This window comes from Anser cygnoides, chromosome 1, assembly GCF_040182565.1.
Source record: "Anser cygnoides isolate HZ-2024a breed goose chromosome 1, Taihu_goose_T2T_genome, whole genome shotgun sequence".
NCBI classification, from domain to species: domain Eukaryota; kingdom Metazoa; phylum Chordata; class Aves; order Anseriformes; family Anatidae; genus Anser; species Anser cygnoides.
Genome location: NC_089873.1, coordinates 101,220,655 through 101,239,490, shown reverse-complemented (window position 1 = coordinate 101,239,490; position 18,836 = coordinate 101,220,655). Strand labels below are relative to the sequence as shown.

Genomic DNA, 18,836 nt, shown 5'->3' with positions numbered 1-18,836 from the left:
TAATAACTTGGTCGGGAATAGCTGGGGTCAAGAGCTAAGTAGTACATCTGCAGGGAGAAGCCCTGAGGTTGTACTTCAGCATATAACACTCCAGAGATGTTCCAAGTGTAAATTGTGATCTGAGTTTAGTAATGTTGAGTGGCTGCACAAGTGAACAATTAAGAAGCTATTTGTAAGAGGAAGAAGCAAGGTACTTAGCCAAACGCAGAAACAGAGATGTCTGTACCTTCTAGCTAACTGTGCATTATCTCTTGTAAGTGGTAACCTTTGTTAAAAGTGTGGTTTTAAAATAATAATTAACAATAATAATAATAAAACCTGTCTGCAGAATGGAGTGTGTTGGGCCATGAGGAAGGAATGCCAGTAGTTTGTTCTGGAAATAACTCTTTGAGTAGTGATTAGCAAGCCAGTCGTGGGGGATGCGTAATGCAGTGGAAATTGAAGGAGGAAATGTGTTGCTGGTAATAGCAGAGAGATGACCATCTTGACCCTTTGAGAAATGTTGATGGGTTTTACAGACTTGTAAAGGATTAGGAAGGAAAGCTGCATTAAAATGGGCAAGAGGGAAGAACAGAAAATGGGTAGAAACAATGTATTTACTGAGAGAAGCAAAGGGTGAGATTTGGGCTGTCTAAAAAGCAGCATTCACTATATGGATCTGCTTAAGCTTGTTTGTGAAAGCTACAAAATGCAAAATAGTTGTCACTGTCAGGGAAACAATAAATAGAGGATTTACTAGGTAATTAGTCCTCCAATTATTGATTAGAGAAGCTGCACATTTAGGACGGAGCAGTATTATTACATTTTAACTGTCCATGTAAAGGCTTTATCAAAGGCATACTGATAACATTTTTGGATGCAATAAATGATGCTTCCTAGTTTTAAAATCCATGAGAAATAATGCCATTCTTGGTTTGTTTTTGTTTGATGCAGAGGACCTACCTAGATCAGGATGTTTTAGTGGAGTCCTATCAGTACTAGCCACCTAATTACAGCTGTGTTTAGCATTGTAGTTGGAGAGATCAGGTGAAATAAAGTACATGAATGCTCAATTTCAGGAAAGAGAGCTAGCTGAAAGTGAAGTCCAATTGTCAAAAATACATTTTTTTTTTAAAGGCATGAAAGCTACAACCATCTTGGAGGTAGTATTTTAAAAAACAAACGTATATAGGTATATTTTTAAAAATATAAAATATGAAGCACCACTCAGAAACTCCACAGTAGTCTAGAAAATCCCTTTCCCAAAGAAAAGGGATTGCCCAAGTTTGTGGGCAATGCTGAGCACTTTTTGGGTTGTTAAATGCTATGGCAGGGGAAAAGAACACCCAATGGCCTCATAAAACAAGATTAGGTAGGCACATTGGTTGCAGAAGAGCTTGAAATGCAAAGTAAAGCATCTAGCTAAAAGTAGTGTAAACCTTTACACAGTATGGAACTTAGTCACAACTCAGTAAAGAAGTCTTGTGGAATTGTTGAATTGTGCAATACAAGACGTAGGTGGCATTTACAACTAGTAATGAGAATTTAGTGGATAAATGAAAGTATTTTACCCACCAGGTTTGAACCTCTGGAACTTGTTGCTGTGTGAGGTTGTGGAGTGAGTAGTATGAGCAGGTTCAAGAAGGGATTAGACACATTCATGGGGAACATGGATACTAATGAGACTGGGCCAGAGGTAATAGCTTCTGATTTTCCCTAATACAGCTATTATGAATGCTGGTGAAGTATGAGGGGAAAGGTACTGCAGGAAGAAATGGGCTCATGTGTGCTCTCTAAATTGCATCTCTTTTTGCCACTCTTGGAAACAGGTGCTTGGCTACAGGTACCTCTGCTGTGATCCAGTATGATGTTTCATATGTTCTTATGTTTTCATTGCTTAGCAGACCTTCACTCAGGTTTTTAAACAGAATGGTGGTGGCGAGAGAGGGGAGCCAGGAGGCTAACAGAGCTTGTCCAAGAGACGATCTATTGCTATTTATCAGCACCAGAAAGGAAGAGGTGACTGGGCCTTTATTTTACTGGTATCATATACATGTCATGTCTTCAAGTTTCTTTGTATTTGTATACAACTTCGCAGTTGTACAAATCAAAGTGGTAGAGCACTGTAGCTTGAGTAATCACATTTCAACTGGTGCACAGTGACCGACCAGTGCACCAATTACCTGTCCCTCTTGCCAAGTAAAACACAGTAGCTTAAACTGTGATTTAGTCTGACAAATGATTTGTGGTTTAGGCCTAGTACCTCTTGATTCACAGACCAACATACAGTCAGTTACTGCAATTTGGGTGATGACTGTTAACGCATTAGGCTCCAGTACCAATTTTTTTTTCCAGCTGAAATCTCTACCCTTCTGTGCATTCTTTTATATTTTCTCCCCTTTTCTTCAGTCTTTTTCTTAACAGTATTCAGAACTCTTCTAGCCTTGCTTAGGAAAGGACAGGGTTGCTTTTGAAGTTTAGAAGCGAGTATAGCTTGCAGGAACACAGAACTGTGGAATCAACTCAACAAATGCTGTTTAGATCACTTGGTGTTTTGGTAACTGATGTAATGTCAAAGCCACTGATGCAATGAAACACACATGCAGTCTTGGCTGTGGAAGCAACGTCTGACAGAGTCAGATCAATGACTGCATAGTTTTAAAGGGAGTCCTTGTCAACACAAGTGCAACAGAGCACCATCTTCTCTCTATCCGTGACTAGAAGAAAGGAATGAGAAACCACTTTGAACCAGATGGTGATTCCTCCTAGATGAAATAGGAGTCTGGGCTTAGTATTTTCTATGCAGCTAAGTTTACTCCTTGTGTCTTGCAGAAGATACATTTGGTGCATCTTGATGCACTTTGTCTTGTGCACAGAAAATAGCAAGTCATATAAGCATGAGGAAATTAAAAGAGAGAGAGAGAGAGAGAAAATCAACCAGAAATATTTCATATCTCTCACTGGGATTTTGCCTTGAGGTCAGATACCTTTATGCAACATTGGCAACCAAAACAGTCTAATGACTGTTAGCTAGGAAATGACTTAATATAAAATGTGACAACAAAGGAATTGCCATTAACAATGCAAGTTCTTACTTGTTAACAAACGCTTCTTACTGCCTTCCATCTGGGAGGTTGTATCATATTGTGAGCATAATGCTTTGAACACCTTTGAGATGGTTAGCATGCTTTTAAATATCCAAACCTGCCAATATTGAAAGGAGCGAATAAAATTTGTAAGCAAAGGAACAGAATACAGATCACCTTGGTTTTTTTTGTTTTTTTTTTATCTTATAGCTAACTAGCAACAGATCAAAATGGCTAAAGAGATATTAAAGAACAGAGTATGCATCAGCAAAGCTTGCCTGTTTTTTTACTAATCCTGAAATTAATATTGAAAATGAAAAAGCTGAGGGATGTTTGTCAAAAATCTAAATGTGGATTCATCCAGCATAGGTTGCTGCACAGCATGTTTCTTGTCTTGGTCTGTAGAAAGTCTTCCTCTTAGCAGGAAGAGGGGAATATCATTCTGTCTAATATGTTTCTGAAGCTATTAAAATTGCACTGATGTGACATTTTCCCCAGAAGGTTAAATGAAGACTTTGTTGTATGAGATTACACAGGGTCTTCTTTCTCTCTCATCTTTTAAAACCACCCTTGCAGAAAAGGGAGGCCTGATCCTTCTCTTCCACCTCCAGATAAGTATTAGTTTTGATAGGACTGCTGAACTGAGGGGCAAATTAATGTGCTATTCAGGCTATGCTCTAAGTTCAACACACAACTTCTGCTGTTATCCCTGTTATTCAGACAGTGGCAGTGCAATTAAGGCCTGTTGGTGCACTCAAAGCCCTGACAAACCTCACCAGGGCCCTCCACCCATGCACCATTGCACCAGGGTCTCCACCTAAGCTCAGACTGTGGCCCCTGGTCTTCACCTGAGCTATGTCATGGTGTACGTGTTCTCAGTGCTGTACCTGCTGCCCTGGTTTTCTCACTGGGCTTCCTGGATTGGCCTCCGACATGGCCTCAGCCTTTAAGTTAGTTTGTCACTGCTGACCTCAGTGAAAAAAAAATGACAAAAATAAATGATTTTCTAATCTTTGATATTGTTTATCTATTTTTATTTCAAGGAAATGTACGTATAAATGCAGAAGAATAAAATACATTCTGACTTTTTACTTCCAGGTTCCTGAGCATGCAGAACTTGCCTGGATTCTTGGGTGCATAACTAATGTGCCACGTTTACTACGCTTGCCCCAATGGAAGGTATTTATGAACTGTTTAATAAGTTGAAAGGAAATGTGTGGGAATTCAGCAGAATTTTTGTCCTTGAAATACTCGTTATCTGTGAAGTACTAACTGTATCGTGGTTATCCTTGCTTTTGGGTTAAACAATTCTCTAGTCATATGGTGGAAAGAGGAAAATGTGTGTTTTCATGTCTGTTGCTATCAGTGAATGTGTTCCTGTTAGAAACTACAGGATAATATTTTTGGCAGAGACTAGCAGAAGCTGTACCAGATGGAAGAGTTATTTAATTAGTTTTATTAAACTGATTTTTTTAAAATAAATAAATAAATAAAAGGACTTATTTCAATGTTTGTTTAATAATGCAGAAAAGTACAATATTTTGTAGTGGAAGCCTTGCTTATTAAGGAGTTCCATAAAGGGAGGTGGCTGTTCTGTAGATTTTATGGAAGAGGATGCAAAAGAAACATTTGTTGGGAGAGGAGTATAGAAATTATAAATATTAAAAGTGTGCCGAATGATAAAGTTAATGCACCTTGAATGTTTGCCTTTACAAGTTCCATGCTCATCTTAATCTTGGTACTGTATCAGCATTGCTGTATCAACTGCATTCTTGCGTTTAATTTCCTTGGATTTTATTTGGCATTTAGTAGGCAGAAAAACCAAACAGCAGGAGAGAGAAGTATCAAAAAAGGGGGAAAAAATCTTAAGAGCAGTTTGGCTTGCAGAGTTCAGAGCAGTCCTAAATACCTCCAGATGTTTTCTTTTTTCCTGTTTTTCTTCTTAATTAAATAAAAACAGTAAAACTTAAATACAGCAACCAGCGTTAATGTGTGGCATAGATTAAAGCCAACCTTTTTAAACCTGAGGTTCTAAAGTTAAACTCTAAAGTCCTACTTTAACTGGATTGACTTTCCAAACCTACAGATAGGTGTTACAGGTGCTAGGTTTTGCAGAGTAGGTTTCCTAAACCTAGGCACGTGGGGATGAAGAGAGAATCTGTGTGATAGGGCGAGGAAAAAATTAAAGATATTTTAATCTTAGTGAAATCACTTAGGTTGTAGAGTTTTAGTGTAGTTAACTATGGTTAAAAAACAAAAAGTAGATATGCTGTTGCTAGAACATATTGAATATCTTTAGCTGGAATATCTTGGTTTCAATGATCAATATCCTGGAGTGGTAAAAGACTTCAGGACAGAGGGTGGATTGTGTGGGGCAATGTGAACTAATGGAGAGAACATTGGACCCTGCCTCTGTAGTTCTGGGTTCTCCTCCTGGTTGTCACTGACCCTCCTGGTGACTGCGATCGCTGCATCTTGATCTGTGGTCATTGAAATGCAGGCGGTTAATGCCTTTTTATATTTACACTATAAAGTGTTTCAAAAATTTACAGCTGAAAACACTATTTAAAAAGTAAGGGTTATCATAATAAGTGTAATAACCAACCTGACCATTTTTTGTTTGTAATCATTTGGTTAGTGGGTTAGAAAGCATGCATAAGGCTGTATTCTCTTCCTACTACAATATTAGAACAGTGTAGGAAAATTCATATAGAACATAAAAAGGGATGTGTGTATTCACAAGGAGCAGATTTTACATGACACACTTTTCTATAGAGTTACACAGTGAATGAGCACTGTGGCTGAAACACACAAATCAGTTGGAGCTCTAATTAATTAAAATCATGGACTTTTGATATTGTTAGCTAAAAAGGTGATTTTTTTGTTTTTCTTGTCCAAACAGATGAAGCGTGCCAGCCAGAGTAATGGTGGAACTGTTGGTTTGTTGACTTACCCTGTGCTTCAAGCAGCAGATATTTTGCTGTACAAGTAAGAATCAGAATGTGAGCCCATGGGCAATGTCTGTTCATCTGCTTTAGAATGAATGAATGTTCATCAGGTCAACATGCTAACTTACTAAGTGGGGAGCTGGGTGTGATTAGATCAGAAGATTGGAAATGGATGACAGCTTTTTCCCTCTACAGTGGCCAGTTGATATCTAGCCTAGGTTGAAAGCAAAAGACATGGCTTTAAACAAACAAAAAAGCCAGTCACCTCAGAACAATTCTCAGAAAATTATAGCACATTGATTTTAATTATAGATATTACATATTCACACACATTTGTATGTAACTTTTCTTTTTCAGGTAGTTATGCTTTATTTCATGCAGAGCTGATCCTATAGAGCCTAGCTGTTCAAGCTTGCTGTACACTGTCATGACTGGTTATATTTCATATGTTTTAAACTGTCTCCATAAGTAAATGTCAGAGGTATTGCGCTGTGCATTAATTATGTTTCAAGTGTATGTACTTTGAAATTTTTTGAAGTGAAGTTGTGAATATTTGCTGGAATACTGAAGTTATATGCAGAACTATAAAGACAAAATAACTAAGATTTGCAAGTAGTTAACCAGAAAAATGTATCTAGAGAAATTTAATCCTAAGTAATCATTAGTAGGGGAAGACAGTAACGTAGGAAGACCAGTAGATGATATTTCTAATTAATTTGAAATTTAACTAAAAATAATGGGAAGGAAGCAAAAGGAAGAATTAGAATTTGAACATTAAAATAATCTTTTATATATTGAGACCCATTTGATTGTCAAGCAGTACTGTAGGGTGAAATGTAGGCAACGTTATCAGAAATTACCTTGCTTTTGGATTGATTGATTTCAACCATGTATGTCTCTTCCATCTCTATTAAGATCATGTGATTCATCATTCTTTAGTGAAGTCTGTGTTTTGTTTGCTACCATGTGTATTAACAGCAGGTTGTCCAGACAGAGCGCAAAACAGGGAAGTGAAAGAGAAACAATATCTCTTTGAAGAAGTTTCACATAGTATCTTTAATAAGAAATGTTTTAATGTAAAAGCATAATATAGGGAACAAGAATAAGGGAGAAATGGAAACACAGGAAGGGAACAGCAGTCACAAAGAAGAATTAAGAACAGGAGAAGGGGATAAACAGTACTAATTCAGATGAACCAAGGATCAAAGAAAAAGGAAAATGGACAGAAGGTGAATATATGACAGAAAGGAATAAAAATAGCAACAGGACAGAAATATTAAAAAAGCAGCAAAGGAAAAGGCAAAGAATCATGCAGAGACATTTATAAAAACAATATGTTTTCTGTTTAGTGGCAAACTTTGTGAATATGGAACCATTTTGGCATATGGAAACATTTCTTTTGACCTGCTTATAGTATATTGATTATGGTAACTGATTTTCTTCCTGTTAGTTGTAGGCCACTGTGATTTCCTATTGGCTACTGTAACTGTTTTTAGGTTGCTTTGCTGACTATTTGGTGGTGGATAAAGGTGGACAAATTGATTCCTGGATGTCTGCCCAGTAATTCAGAATCGGAAGGAAGAAGTACTGTGTTGAACTGAATTTTTCTGGGAACTTGAAAGTTGCGTAGTGAACTTTCTTACACTGGAACATATCCAGGATTCAGAGCTGAATACCCTGCAAGCATTAGAAAAAAATCTGCTTGGAGGAGGGAAGAGTAATCAAAAGCTGGCAAAATTTCAAGTCAGCCTCATCTAAAAGAATCATATATATTTTTAGCGAGTATGATTAACTGTGGGAAAGAATCACCAGGGGAAGTAATGGATTCTTCACCTAGTCGTGTCCTCAGACGCAGATTATATTTTCCTCTAGAATTTCATTCAAGCTATGGAGCTCAGTACAGAAGATCAAATGATCCTTTGATCCTAACAGCCCTAATCTAGGAAAGATAACACTTGTGGTAGTAGAAATGCTGTCCCACGTGATATTTATAAAATCATGACCCATGAGGAAGAACCACTCTCTTCTTTCCTTCCCTTGGTAAATTCATAGTACTAACTTCTCAATAACAGTTATGTCTTCCTGGGACTTGACAAGGCAAGGTTGGACTTTATGCCTTGCAGATCTTTCTTGCTTTGTTCACACACTCTAACACATGCTCTTTGATCTCTAAAGAGACAGCAGGAGATATGACAAAAACCTTTCTTTGAGCTGAGTTTAATTATTTGCTCTTACTGGTTTCTTTACTATATGTGTTTTTGTGAAACGTTATTTTTACCCTTGGAGTTGTGCTTCAGTTTAGGCACAGAAAGCAGATTCACACTGGGATGCAGTCTGTTTGGAATCTTGTCCACACAGCACCTATATCTAGCTGGGACTGTGTGTTTGGCTCAGTCTGGTCCTCAGTCATGGCAGGAGCTGTGACAGTCTTGAGTAACATTTCAGCAGAACCACAGAGCTTTGCTGAATTTCCTGTATCTGTCTTTTATTAAAAGGTCGACACATGTTCCTGTTGGAGAAGATCAAGTCCTGCACCTGGAACTAGCCCAAGATATAGCACAACATTTCAACAAGAAATACGGAGAATTCTTTCCTGTGCCCAAAGCCATTTTAAGTGAGCTGGTCTTGGTGTTTTATTTATTTATTTATTTACCCCCTAAATTGCACTTCAAGGCTGAAGATGGATTTAAATATTGTGGGAACAGTTTCGGGTACCAGGAAAAGAGAATTCTCTGATGCTAAAAGGGTTGACAAGGGAAAAACTGATAGCAAAAGACTAGCGGCTGTGAAAATGAACTACCAAAACGGACGTAAGTCTTTACAAGGCCTTGGTAGAGAAATGTATGCATTTAGGGTCTCTTCTACATGTTGCTAGTTCAGGAGATGTTTAAAGAACAAGGTAAGACCCCTAGCAAGTAGAATTCTGTAGTTTCTGAATGGTAATCTTTACATTAAGCATGCTAAATAGCTCGTAGGTTTATTGCTACAGTGTTCAAAAAGTGCTCAAGTGTGTTTAATTTATACTTGCATATTTCAGTAAGGGTCTTTTATAGAGCTTAGACTTGCTGTTTTTTGATCTTAGACTAAGGGAGACTTATAAGGAAAATCTTCTCAGCCATTTTGAGCTACAAGGTCATAGGCCGGGGGGTGAGGGGGAGTCAGATGGCGCAAATGGCATGTTTGTTAAGAAACGTGAAAAATTGGGCAAGGAAGAAGCATTGCATCTTTGTTGTAAGTAATGTAGAGGAATGCACAGCAGAGACCTTCGCCCCCAAAAGGGCAAGGAGCTCTCACGTTAAAAAAGACAGGCAGTAATAAACCTTTCTCGGTTTTCAAGCCTCAGTGACAAAAATGGTGTTAGACCTAGAGTGGGGTTTAAAGAATACTGATTATTGCAAGCCCTGTAGTTTCTAATGAACAACTAAATAGTAAGCGCTGTAATGAGGAGGTGAATGTAGCCTATGGCACAGGGGGAGACTGTTTAGCAGTAAGCCAAAAGCTCCAACTGTAAAAAAACGAACTTTTCACTTTCCTCATGAGAAGCATACCTTAGTAAGTGCACAGGTATACACAAACCAATGACATGACCTAGATTAATGGAGCAGTTAGGGAGTTACTCAGACTCACTAACTGTAGGAAGCTTAATTACCCAGACTCCTTCAAATCTGCAGGAAAGAGACAGACTCTTCCAAAAGGTGATTCAGAACAGAGCCCTTTCTGGGGTAGTCTGAACTGTACCCTGTCCTTACACTGAGTGCATAATCAGTCAATGAAGAGTACATGATGAATTTAGTTGGTTGTATTAGATGTCTAAAAACAATTGGTGTGAATGCTTTCTAAATTAGAGGTACTTTTGTGTATACCATGAATCATGTTTCTTGGTGAAAGACTGAAACAGTTCAGGTTGATTCTGTTAAACAAAATACTTTGCAATCTTCCCCTAATGCTGTTATTCTATTTCATGTGTACACATGTATCTCAGTAGTTTGTACAATACGCACAGCTTGTCTGAGCAGTGACTTCCCTTTACCGGAACTGGTTAGTGTATGGTTAGGGAACTCTTGAGAACTAGTTGTCTTTATTGACATTTAGGATAATTACCAAAATGCTTGGTGATAAGAGTTTCCTAAAGGAGATTACCTGTTCTGGGCTTCTGTTTACCAAGGGATTTAGCCCATTCCCCCACCGTTACAGAAGCTTTCAGTAATGTCAATTCTGTGCTATCAAGGTATCTCATTCCTGGTGCCAGGAACGTAACAGAATGAGAGAGTTTGTGGGGAAGATCATCATGTAGCCACAGAAAATATTAGACAGTGTCCCCACAGAAGTTTCCACTTAGACAGGAGGGCAAAAATGAAGTTAAGTTTTCATTTAGTTAGGGGAGGTGAAATTGACTTAGAAGGACAGGGAGACCACAAGGACTAAATGGGAGGGTACGCGATAGTGTTCACAACTCCTTTTTAAGCATGGGCAAACAGAGCTTTACCATACAGCTACCAGTGTTCTTAGCAATTGTCATAAGAAACCATTGTCTGTGCATGTGCATAATTGTTCCTTTTTTTTTTTTTTAAGGTACAACAAAGAAAATAAAATCCCTCAGAGATCCAACAGTGAAGATGTCTAAGTCAGACCCACAGAAGTTAGCTACTGTTAACATAGTGGACAGCCCTGATGAGATAGTGTTGAAATTCCGCAAGGCTGTGACTGACTTTACCTCTGAGGTGACCTATGACCCAGCCAGTCGCCCTGGTGTCTCCAATCTGGTGTCCATTCATGCTGCCGTATCAGGACTTAGCACAGAAGAAGTACTGCACCAATCTGTTGGTCTTGACACTGCTCACTACAAAATGGTGGTAGCAGAGGCAGTTATTCAAAAATTTGCACCAATCAGGAATGAAATCAAGAAACTCCAGGAGGACAAATCCCATCTGATAAAGGTTTTAGAGGCTGGAGCAGAGAAAGCCAAAGAACTGGCTACCCCCATCTATCAAGAAATAAGAAGACTGGTGGGATTTCAGTAGAAACTACTGAGTAGTTGTGTGGACATTTGCTCCTGGGACAGCTATTTTGTTACTTGTATCATCTTAATTGTTTCAGTTTGAAACAGACACTTTTTTTTTCCCATTGCAAAATCCAAGTAGAACATCTAAGATGTTTGCATCAAAAATATGCGTGAAGCCAGTTCTTTCCAATGGGACCAGCAGTGATCTTATCAGGATGGTCAGAGGAGGAGGGTGCAGGCAATCCCAGTTCATGAAGAAATCCCACAAAAGCAGAAGACAAGGTTGCCCATGTGTGTTTTTTTTATATATATATATATATCGACTACTGCAAAAAGCTACAGTATAGGTAATGATTTGAATCTCGCTGAAAGAGTTGTAATCTTCCCAAGAACATCCTTAGCTGCGGATGTGGTCTTGTTACAGATGGATAGTTCATCCTGTTAATGGTTATTCGGCTCTGATACTGTGGTAGACCATGTTCTTGAATAGCCAGAAAGCATAGACTTCCAAATAAAAATGCTCAGGGATTTGGTGGTGAACTTACTGCCTCTCCCTGTTGTGTCTTCAAACCCAGTGTAATTTTTTTTATTTACATTTAGTTTGTGTGAAGTAAATTAGTCTGTCTTATGGATACAGATATTTATACTGTAAAACTCACTCTGACTATTGGGCTAGATGGCCTCTTTTGTAGTCACTCCAAAGAATACAGAGTGAATGTGAATTTCATTTCTGCTGCCTGTGCAATCCTACTGTTCAGTTCTGAGGTTCTTCAGCAGGAAACTACATGTGCTTCAGCTGCTTCTTTTCTACCCACTCTTTGGTTTAACGGAGAGCTCTGGGATTTTTGGTTCAGCATCAAATCTAAGATTGCTTTAGAAAAGGTTAAGGGGGGGAGGTGTGTGAAAGAGATGTTAGACTGATAAAATAGAGAACTTCCTGTGTAATTTACAAAATTACTTATTTAAAAAAATATGCTGAGGTCAGAGCCAGAACTATGGTAAAATATTTTGTTAAAATGAGATTGAATAGATCTTTATGAAATCTCACTACTGGGCCTCAAGAAAATGCAGTAATGGGAGAATGATGTTAGCATCTACTGATCCTAGGCCTCGCAAGACCCACAGGATGGGACCCATGGGCCATGCTGTGTATTGGGGAGTGTGTGGTGAAGGCAAGCTGTCAAAAGGAGATACTATTCTCCTTCTGGAAGGGGTTAATCGTTCTTGTGAAAGCAACTGATGAGGCTTGGGTGGGGCCAGGAGCAACCTCCAAAATCTACAGAAGGCAGCCCTAGGGAGCACTGCAACCCCAACATAGGGCAAACAAGGCGTGGGGTGGCAGTTTGCACAGCAGTTTGCATGGAAGAGCATGCAGGAAGGGCATTGTCACTCTACCAGTCCAAATGGTTAGTTGAATTGATGGTCATAATCCTCTCACAAAGAGCTTTAGCAGTGGTATCCTTCAAGCAGAAAACTATGTCTTCTGCATCCCGTATGGCCTCTGCACTCACTGGATCTGGCGCAGTTACCCAGACAGAGCTCCCAAGGAAACACAGCCATCCAGGTCTCAAGCTGCAGGGTGTGCCCAAGTTTTCTGTCAGTGTCTGAGGGCAGCAGTGAGTGCAACTGTTGGAGGTGTGGCCAGGCAGAGAAACTGCTCAGCCTAATGGCAGAGCTCTCTGAGGACGTGGGCAGGTTGAGGAGCATCAGGGAGTCTGAGAAGGAAATTGGTGGAATTGTACTCTACCATCCTGGGACAGGTGCATCAGCCAGTCATAAAATAAGATACAAAGGATTCACCACCTTCTTGCCACCAGGTAGGTAGACGGTGGTAACTTAAGAGATAAGGAAACGGGTTTCTGCTTAGGGCAGCAGGCAAACTCCTTCCCCGCCTACCTCACTTTCTCGGGTTCCCTTATGCAATACGTGTGAGGCCATGGAACTTGAAGGATGCTCAAACAATGATGTCTATGATGGTCCGTCTACATTGGAGAGATCGCCAAGGGCAGGTCAACCTACCCCCTGCATCACAACCACCTACATTAACAAATAAGAGACAGGTTATTGTCATTAGTGACTCGCTTCTGAGGAGAACAGAGTCACAATACGCCAGCTACACCGAACTCATAGGGAAGTCTACTGTCTCCTTGGAGCCTGGGTTAAAGGTGTTACCAGAAAACTTCCTAGCCTGATATGGCTCTCAGATTATCTTTTTTTTTTTTAATGTTGGCAGTGATGAAGCTGCAGTGAGATCAAAAGAAACAGCAAGAATGATCAAAAGAGGCTGTAGGTCCCTGAGCCAGTTGGTTAAAAGTTCAGAAGCACAGGTAGTGTTTTCCTCTATCCTTCTAGTTGCAGGGAATGGTATTGGAAGAAACAGGCAGACACAGCTTATCAATACATGGCTATGAGGCTGGTGTCCCTGGCAAAATTCTGGATTTTTTGATCACAGGATGGTCTATACAACACCAGACCTGCAGGATAAACCTTTCTCAAAGGGGGAAAAGGATTTTTGCTAAAGAGTTAGCAGGGCTGATTGGAAGAGCTTAAAACTAGTCTTGAAGAGTGTAAGGGATAAACTGAGGCTCACCAGTGATAAACTATGGGACAGCACATCAAAGTTTGAGGGATAATGTGCTAGGTGAGTTATGTCAGTCTCCACAAGATGCTGGCTACGTTAGAGCACATTTGAAATATTTCTATACTAATGCACATAGCATAAAGAATAAGCAAGAGAAACTAGAAGCTTTGGCTCTGTCCCAGAGCTATAACATCGTTAGCATAACTGAGGCTTGGTGGAAAGAATTCTATGACTGGTGTGTTATGATGTACTCTTAAGGCTCTTCAGGAGGGATAGGGGGTTGCACCGTATGTAACAGAGGGACTCAATTGTACGGAGCTTACATTTGGCAATGCCACAGTTGAGAGCCTCTGGGTAAGGACTAAGGGACAAGCAAATAAAGTGGATGTCATTGTGGGAGCCTACTATAAACAACTCAGCCAGGTTGACAATACTGATTAATTATTCTATAAAGAATTAAGAGAGAACTCTAGATCAGCTACCCTTGTCCTTATGGGTAACTTCAACTTGCCAGGCATTAACTGGGAATACCACACAGCTGATACAAACAGGTCCAGGAAATTCCTGTGGCACATTGATGATAACTTCTCAGAACAGGTACCAAGGAGCTGGCTAGGACTGGTGGCCTGTGAACAGAGAGCGTCTTGAGTGAAGTGGTGGTTGGTGGCCATGTTGGCCACAGTGGCAATGAAGTAGCTGAGTTTCAAATCTTTGGTGATAAAACTTCCAGCAAAGCTTTGACCCTGGATATGGAAAGAGTAGACTTCAGGCTGCTCAAGGAACTTATTAGTCAGGTCCCATGGGATTCTGCTTCAGAAGGTATTGGGGTCCATCTGTACTGGTCACTTTTTAAGAGCAATCTCTTAAGACTGCAGGATCAGGCAATTCCAAAATGTCAGAAGTCAAGCAAGTAGGACACAAGGCCAGCTTGGCTGAGCAGGGATCTTTTTCTAGAGCTTATGCAGAAAAGAAAATATTGTGGACATTGGCAGCAAGGCCAGGTGACATGGGAGGACTATAGAAATGCTGTTTGCCATTGTAGGGAGAAAATTTGTGCAGCCAAAGCTCAGTAAAAGTTGAACCTGGCCAGTACTGCGGGGGACAACAACAAAAAAAAAGGTTGTTTAAGTATATTAGCAAAAGGAGAACCAGAGATGACATTGGTCCGTTACTTCGTAAGGTTGGTCACCTTACAAACAGGGACATAGACAAAGCAGAGATGTTTAATGTCTTCTTTGCCCGTCTTTGACAGCAATGATGGGCCCTGGGACTCCTGGAACCCTGAGTTGGAGGACTGTTGACTGCAGGAATACTAAACTCACAGCAGACTCTGAACTTGTTCAGGATTTGCTGCTCGAGCTAAATGCATATAAGTCTATGGGGACCAATGGGATTCATTCCATGGTACTAAAAGAGCTGGCTGATGTCATTGTGAGACCTCTCAATTGGTTTTCACTAGTCTTGGGAATCTGAAGAGGTCCCAGCTGACTGGAAGCTGACTAATGTCCTAATTTTCAAGAAGGAAGATGCCAGAAATTGCAGGCTGGTCAGTCACACTTCAATGCCTGGTAAAATTACAGAGAAGAACATTCTGGGAGTTACTGATAGATAAACACTTGAAAGGCAACACAGTTACTGGTAATAGCTAACACAGGTTAATGAGGGGAAAGTCCTGTTTAACTAACTTAATATCCTTTTATAACAAGGTTATCCATCTGGTTGACTGAGGGCATCCAGTAGATGTGATCTTTTTTGATTTCAGCAAAGCTTTCCATACTGTTTCTCACAGTATCTTTCTACACAAAGCATCCAGCATACAGCTGGACAAAAAAATAATGTGATGAGTAAACAATTGACTGACAGGTCAAGCTCAAAGGGTTATAGTAAATGGGGTTACATCAGGCTGGTGGCCAGTCATTAGTGGGGTTCCCCAAGGCTCCATTTTAGGTCCAGTTCTCTTTAAAAATTTCATAAATGTCTTGGATGCAAGACTTGAAGGTATACTAAGCAAGTTTGCAGATGGCACTAAGTTGGGAGGAGCTGTTGACTCCCTTGAGGGTAGAGAGGCCTTGCAGAGAGATCTTGACAAATTAAAAGGCTGGGCAATCACTCCCAACAGTATGAAGTTTAAAAAAAGCAAGTGCTGGATTCTGCACCTGGAATGGAGCAATCCCGATATACATACAGACTATGAGATGAGAGGATGAAGAGCAGCCCCACAGAAAGGGCTTTGAGGGTTCTGGTCAACAGTAAGTTGAATATGAGTCAACAGTGTGCCCTGGCAGCCCAAAGGGCCAACCATACCTTGAGGTGCATCAAGCAGAGCGTTGCTAGTCAGTTGAAGGAAGGGAACCCCTACTATTTGCTGGTGTGGCCTCATCTCAAGTACTGTGTGTGGTTTTGGGTGCCCCAATGTAAGAAAGACGTAAAACTATTAGAGAGTGTCCAAAGGAGAGCTACAAAGATGATGAAGGGTCTAGAGGTCAAGACATAAGAGGAGTGGCTAAGGTCACTTGTTTTTTTTTTATCCTAAAGAAGAGGAGAACTCATGGCAGCCTACAGCTTCCTCACAAAGGGGGGTGGGGGGGCAGGCACTGATCTCCTATCTGGTGACCAGCAACAGGACCTGAGGGAATGGCATGGAGTTGCATCAGGGGAGGTTCAGGCTGGATGTTAGGAAAAGGTTCTTCACTGAAAGGGCACTGGAACAGGCTCCCCAGGGAAGTGGTCACATCACCAAGCCTGCTAGAGTTCAAGAAGTGTTTGGACAACACTTGAAAATATGGTTTGATTTTTAGGTAGTCCTGCGTGGAGCCAGAAGTTGAACTCAATGGTCTTGGTGGGTCCCTTCCAAATCAGGATATTCTGTGATTCTAGTACATGCTAAAATGTAATAAAAGCCTTACTTATCCTATGCAAGCATATTTAACAGTGCTGTGTATGAAATTGCTGTACTGTAATGTAAATTGAGCTCTGTACTCTGAGCTCATAACCATTATATGCCTGTAGCATTTGTCATGGGGGACTGTAGGCTTATATGACTGAGTTGGAAAAATGGGGGATTTCTATACAATACAGACTTTTTAAATAAATATGATGTTCAGTTTTAATTTACTTAATTATCATAGTGAGGTGATTCAGAAAGAATTAGTTAATTTTGCAGAACATAAAGTTGTGGTCTGCGTGTTTGGGAATCTGCACTGAGACCTGTATTTTTTTGTTAAGGATCTGAAGAAAGAGAACCACGAGGCAAGAACTTGATGCTAGTTTCTAAAGTTAGTCAAGACTAGAGGAGCAGAGAAGATGGGGAGAATGAGGGGAAACTAAATGTAATGTAGACAAGTCCTCTGAAAAGAATAAGTGTATTCATAATTAGTCTCTGGTTTTGAAGTAGCTGTAGTACATCAGGAACAGTTATGCACAGTTATTGCTGTGCATATTCAGGCAGTTTTGTAAGACTGGCCAGTGTTTCACAACAGATTCATATATATATCAGTCTGCATGGGAAATAAGAAAAAAAATTAACATACAACTCACAATTATTTCTATTCATTAATGTCAAGATGAAGGCTTACTGGGTTCATATAACTCTTCTGCTTGTATCATAACTCTAACCTGAGTTACCAAAGAACTTGACATACTTCACTTCTGCAATCTTTTTATCCCTTTTCTGTGGTACAATCTTAGCAGAGAAAGTAAAGAAAAGAAAAAAAAGGACGAAGATGGTAAAGTAAATCAAAATAAATAACAGAGAGCTGGCTTTGTTACTTTTTGTGTTGTCCAAACAAAATATATACAAGGGAATGTGAAAGGCAAATGAATAGAAGTTGTTAAAATGTTGTCTGTACACAGTGTACAGCTAATTAGCCAAGCTGTCACGAGTTTAGCTATATTTAGTGAGTGGGACTTGATAGACTAAAGAATAGGACAGTTCAGCTGAAGTAGATTTCCACTTTTTAATGATCTTTCTTTCACACAGAATCTCAAGCTCTGGCATTGTAAGTTAGACCAGATAACATTATGAAAAGTAAATACCCCTTCCAGTTGTAGTTCTCCTCAACACAGCCTTGTTCACTTACTACGGCATGCCAGCATTGTCATAAAGTTTTTTGCTGTGACATTTGGATTGGATTAGAGCAAAGGTCCCACAATTGCTTCTTCAGGAGAAACAAGCATAGTATTCATGGAGATACTGAAAATCTTTAACATTAATATATCTAATTTTTACCTCTCATTTTCCAGTAGCAAAGACAGGAACATGTATTCAAAAGACAAATCAGTTTTAAGGTCTTTATACACATATGATACTCAATTCACCTAACACCTGGTGCTGGCATTCAACACATCTCCTTTGCAGTAAAGAGGAAACAGGAGTATTCGTATGTCTTCAATACTTTTTTTTTTTTTTGGAGGAGGAGGGCAACATGTTACATATCCTCTACTACTGTTCAGTTTAATAAAAAGCAATTTTAGATTTGGCTAAGCACAACTGCCAGTTTTAGTAATTATAAGAATATATAATTATGACTAAAGAAAGTATTTACAATGTAGTTGTTCCATATCTGGTGGTGAAATCAAAGAACATCCAAAGTTATTTGATTGTCAAAGTTTGTAGCTTCCTCATTTCTTAGTGGAGGATTTCTGTATCATGACTGTCAAAGGCATGAAGCAAATTATTTAAAGCAAGTTTTTATTGAGTTTAGTCTACTTTTGTCGTTCTCTAGCATGGCACCCCCCCCCCCCCCGATGTCACCCGCCCAGTCTGTGGATCATTATGAAATTAAATAATTCTAAATTGCATCTGAGAGATAACTGATACCCAGACCCAGATAATTCTCAATTGTTCTGCCCTGCAGAGCTTACTGCATTTGCTAAGCAACCCTAAACAATCTATCAAAAGAGAAGCCTGCTGGACAATATCTAATATAACAGCTGGAAAGAGAGCCCAGATCCAGGTAATCTTTTCAGCTATGATCGGTAATCTTTGTCTTGCAGGCTAGAAAGAACATATTGGGTGGTAAACTATTTTTTGTGTTGTATGTACACAATTACATAGATATATAATTATTTATAAGCAGAAGTATATTATAGACTTTGTGGATAATTACAATGTTTCAGTGCCTCAATCATGTGTTTGTTTTGTTTTGTTTTGTTTTGTTTTTTTATGAAAATCACTTAGGGCAGAGCAGGAAGAAAAGCTTCAGAAGAGCCCTTTGGTTGGTGCAGGCTTTGTACCTAAC

At 39.6% G+C, this 18,836-nt stretch overlaps 1 protein-coding gene across 6 annotated transcripts in view; it reads left to right on the top strand.

The window, feature by feature from the left end:
• The window catches only part of WARS2 (tryptophanyl tRNA synthetase 2, mitochondrial), a 41,823-nt gene extending 30,081 nt beyond the window's left edge, over window positions 1–11,742 (top strand). For all 6 annotated transcript variants that reach the window (XM_048047640.2, XM_067004236.1, XM_048047645.2 and 3 more), the window contains 4 exons: window positions 4,164–4,244; window positions 5,968–6,053; window positions 8,509–8,627; window positions 10,586–11,742. In XM_048047640.2, coding sequence (XP_047903597.2) covers window positions 4,164–4,244; window positions 5,968–6,053; window positions 8,509–8,627; window positions 10,586–11,034 — 735 coding nt within the window. In that variant the 3' untranslated portion in view covers window positions 11,035–11,742. The remainder of the gene's footprint in view (window positions 1–4,163; window positions 4,245–5,967; window positions 6,054–8,508; window positions 8,628–10,585) is intronic.
• Window positions 11,743–18,836: the final 7,094 nt, after the last annotated feature.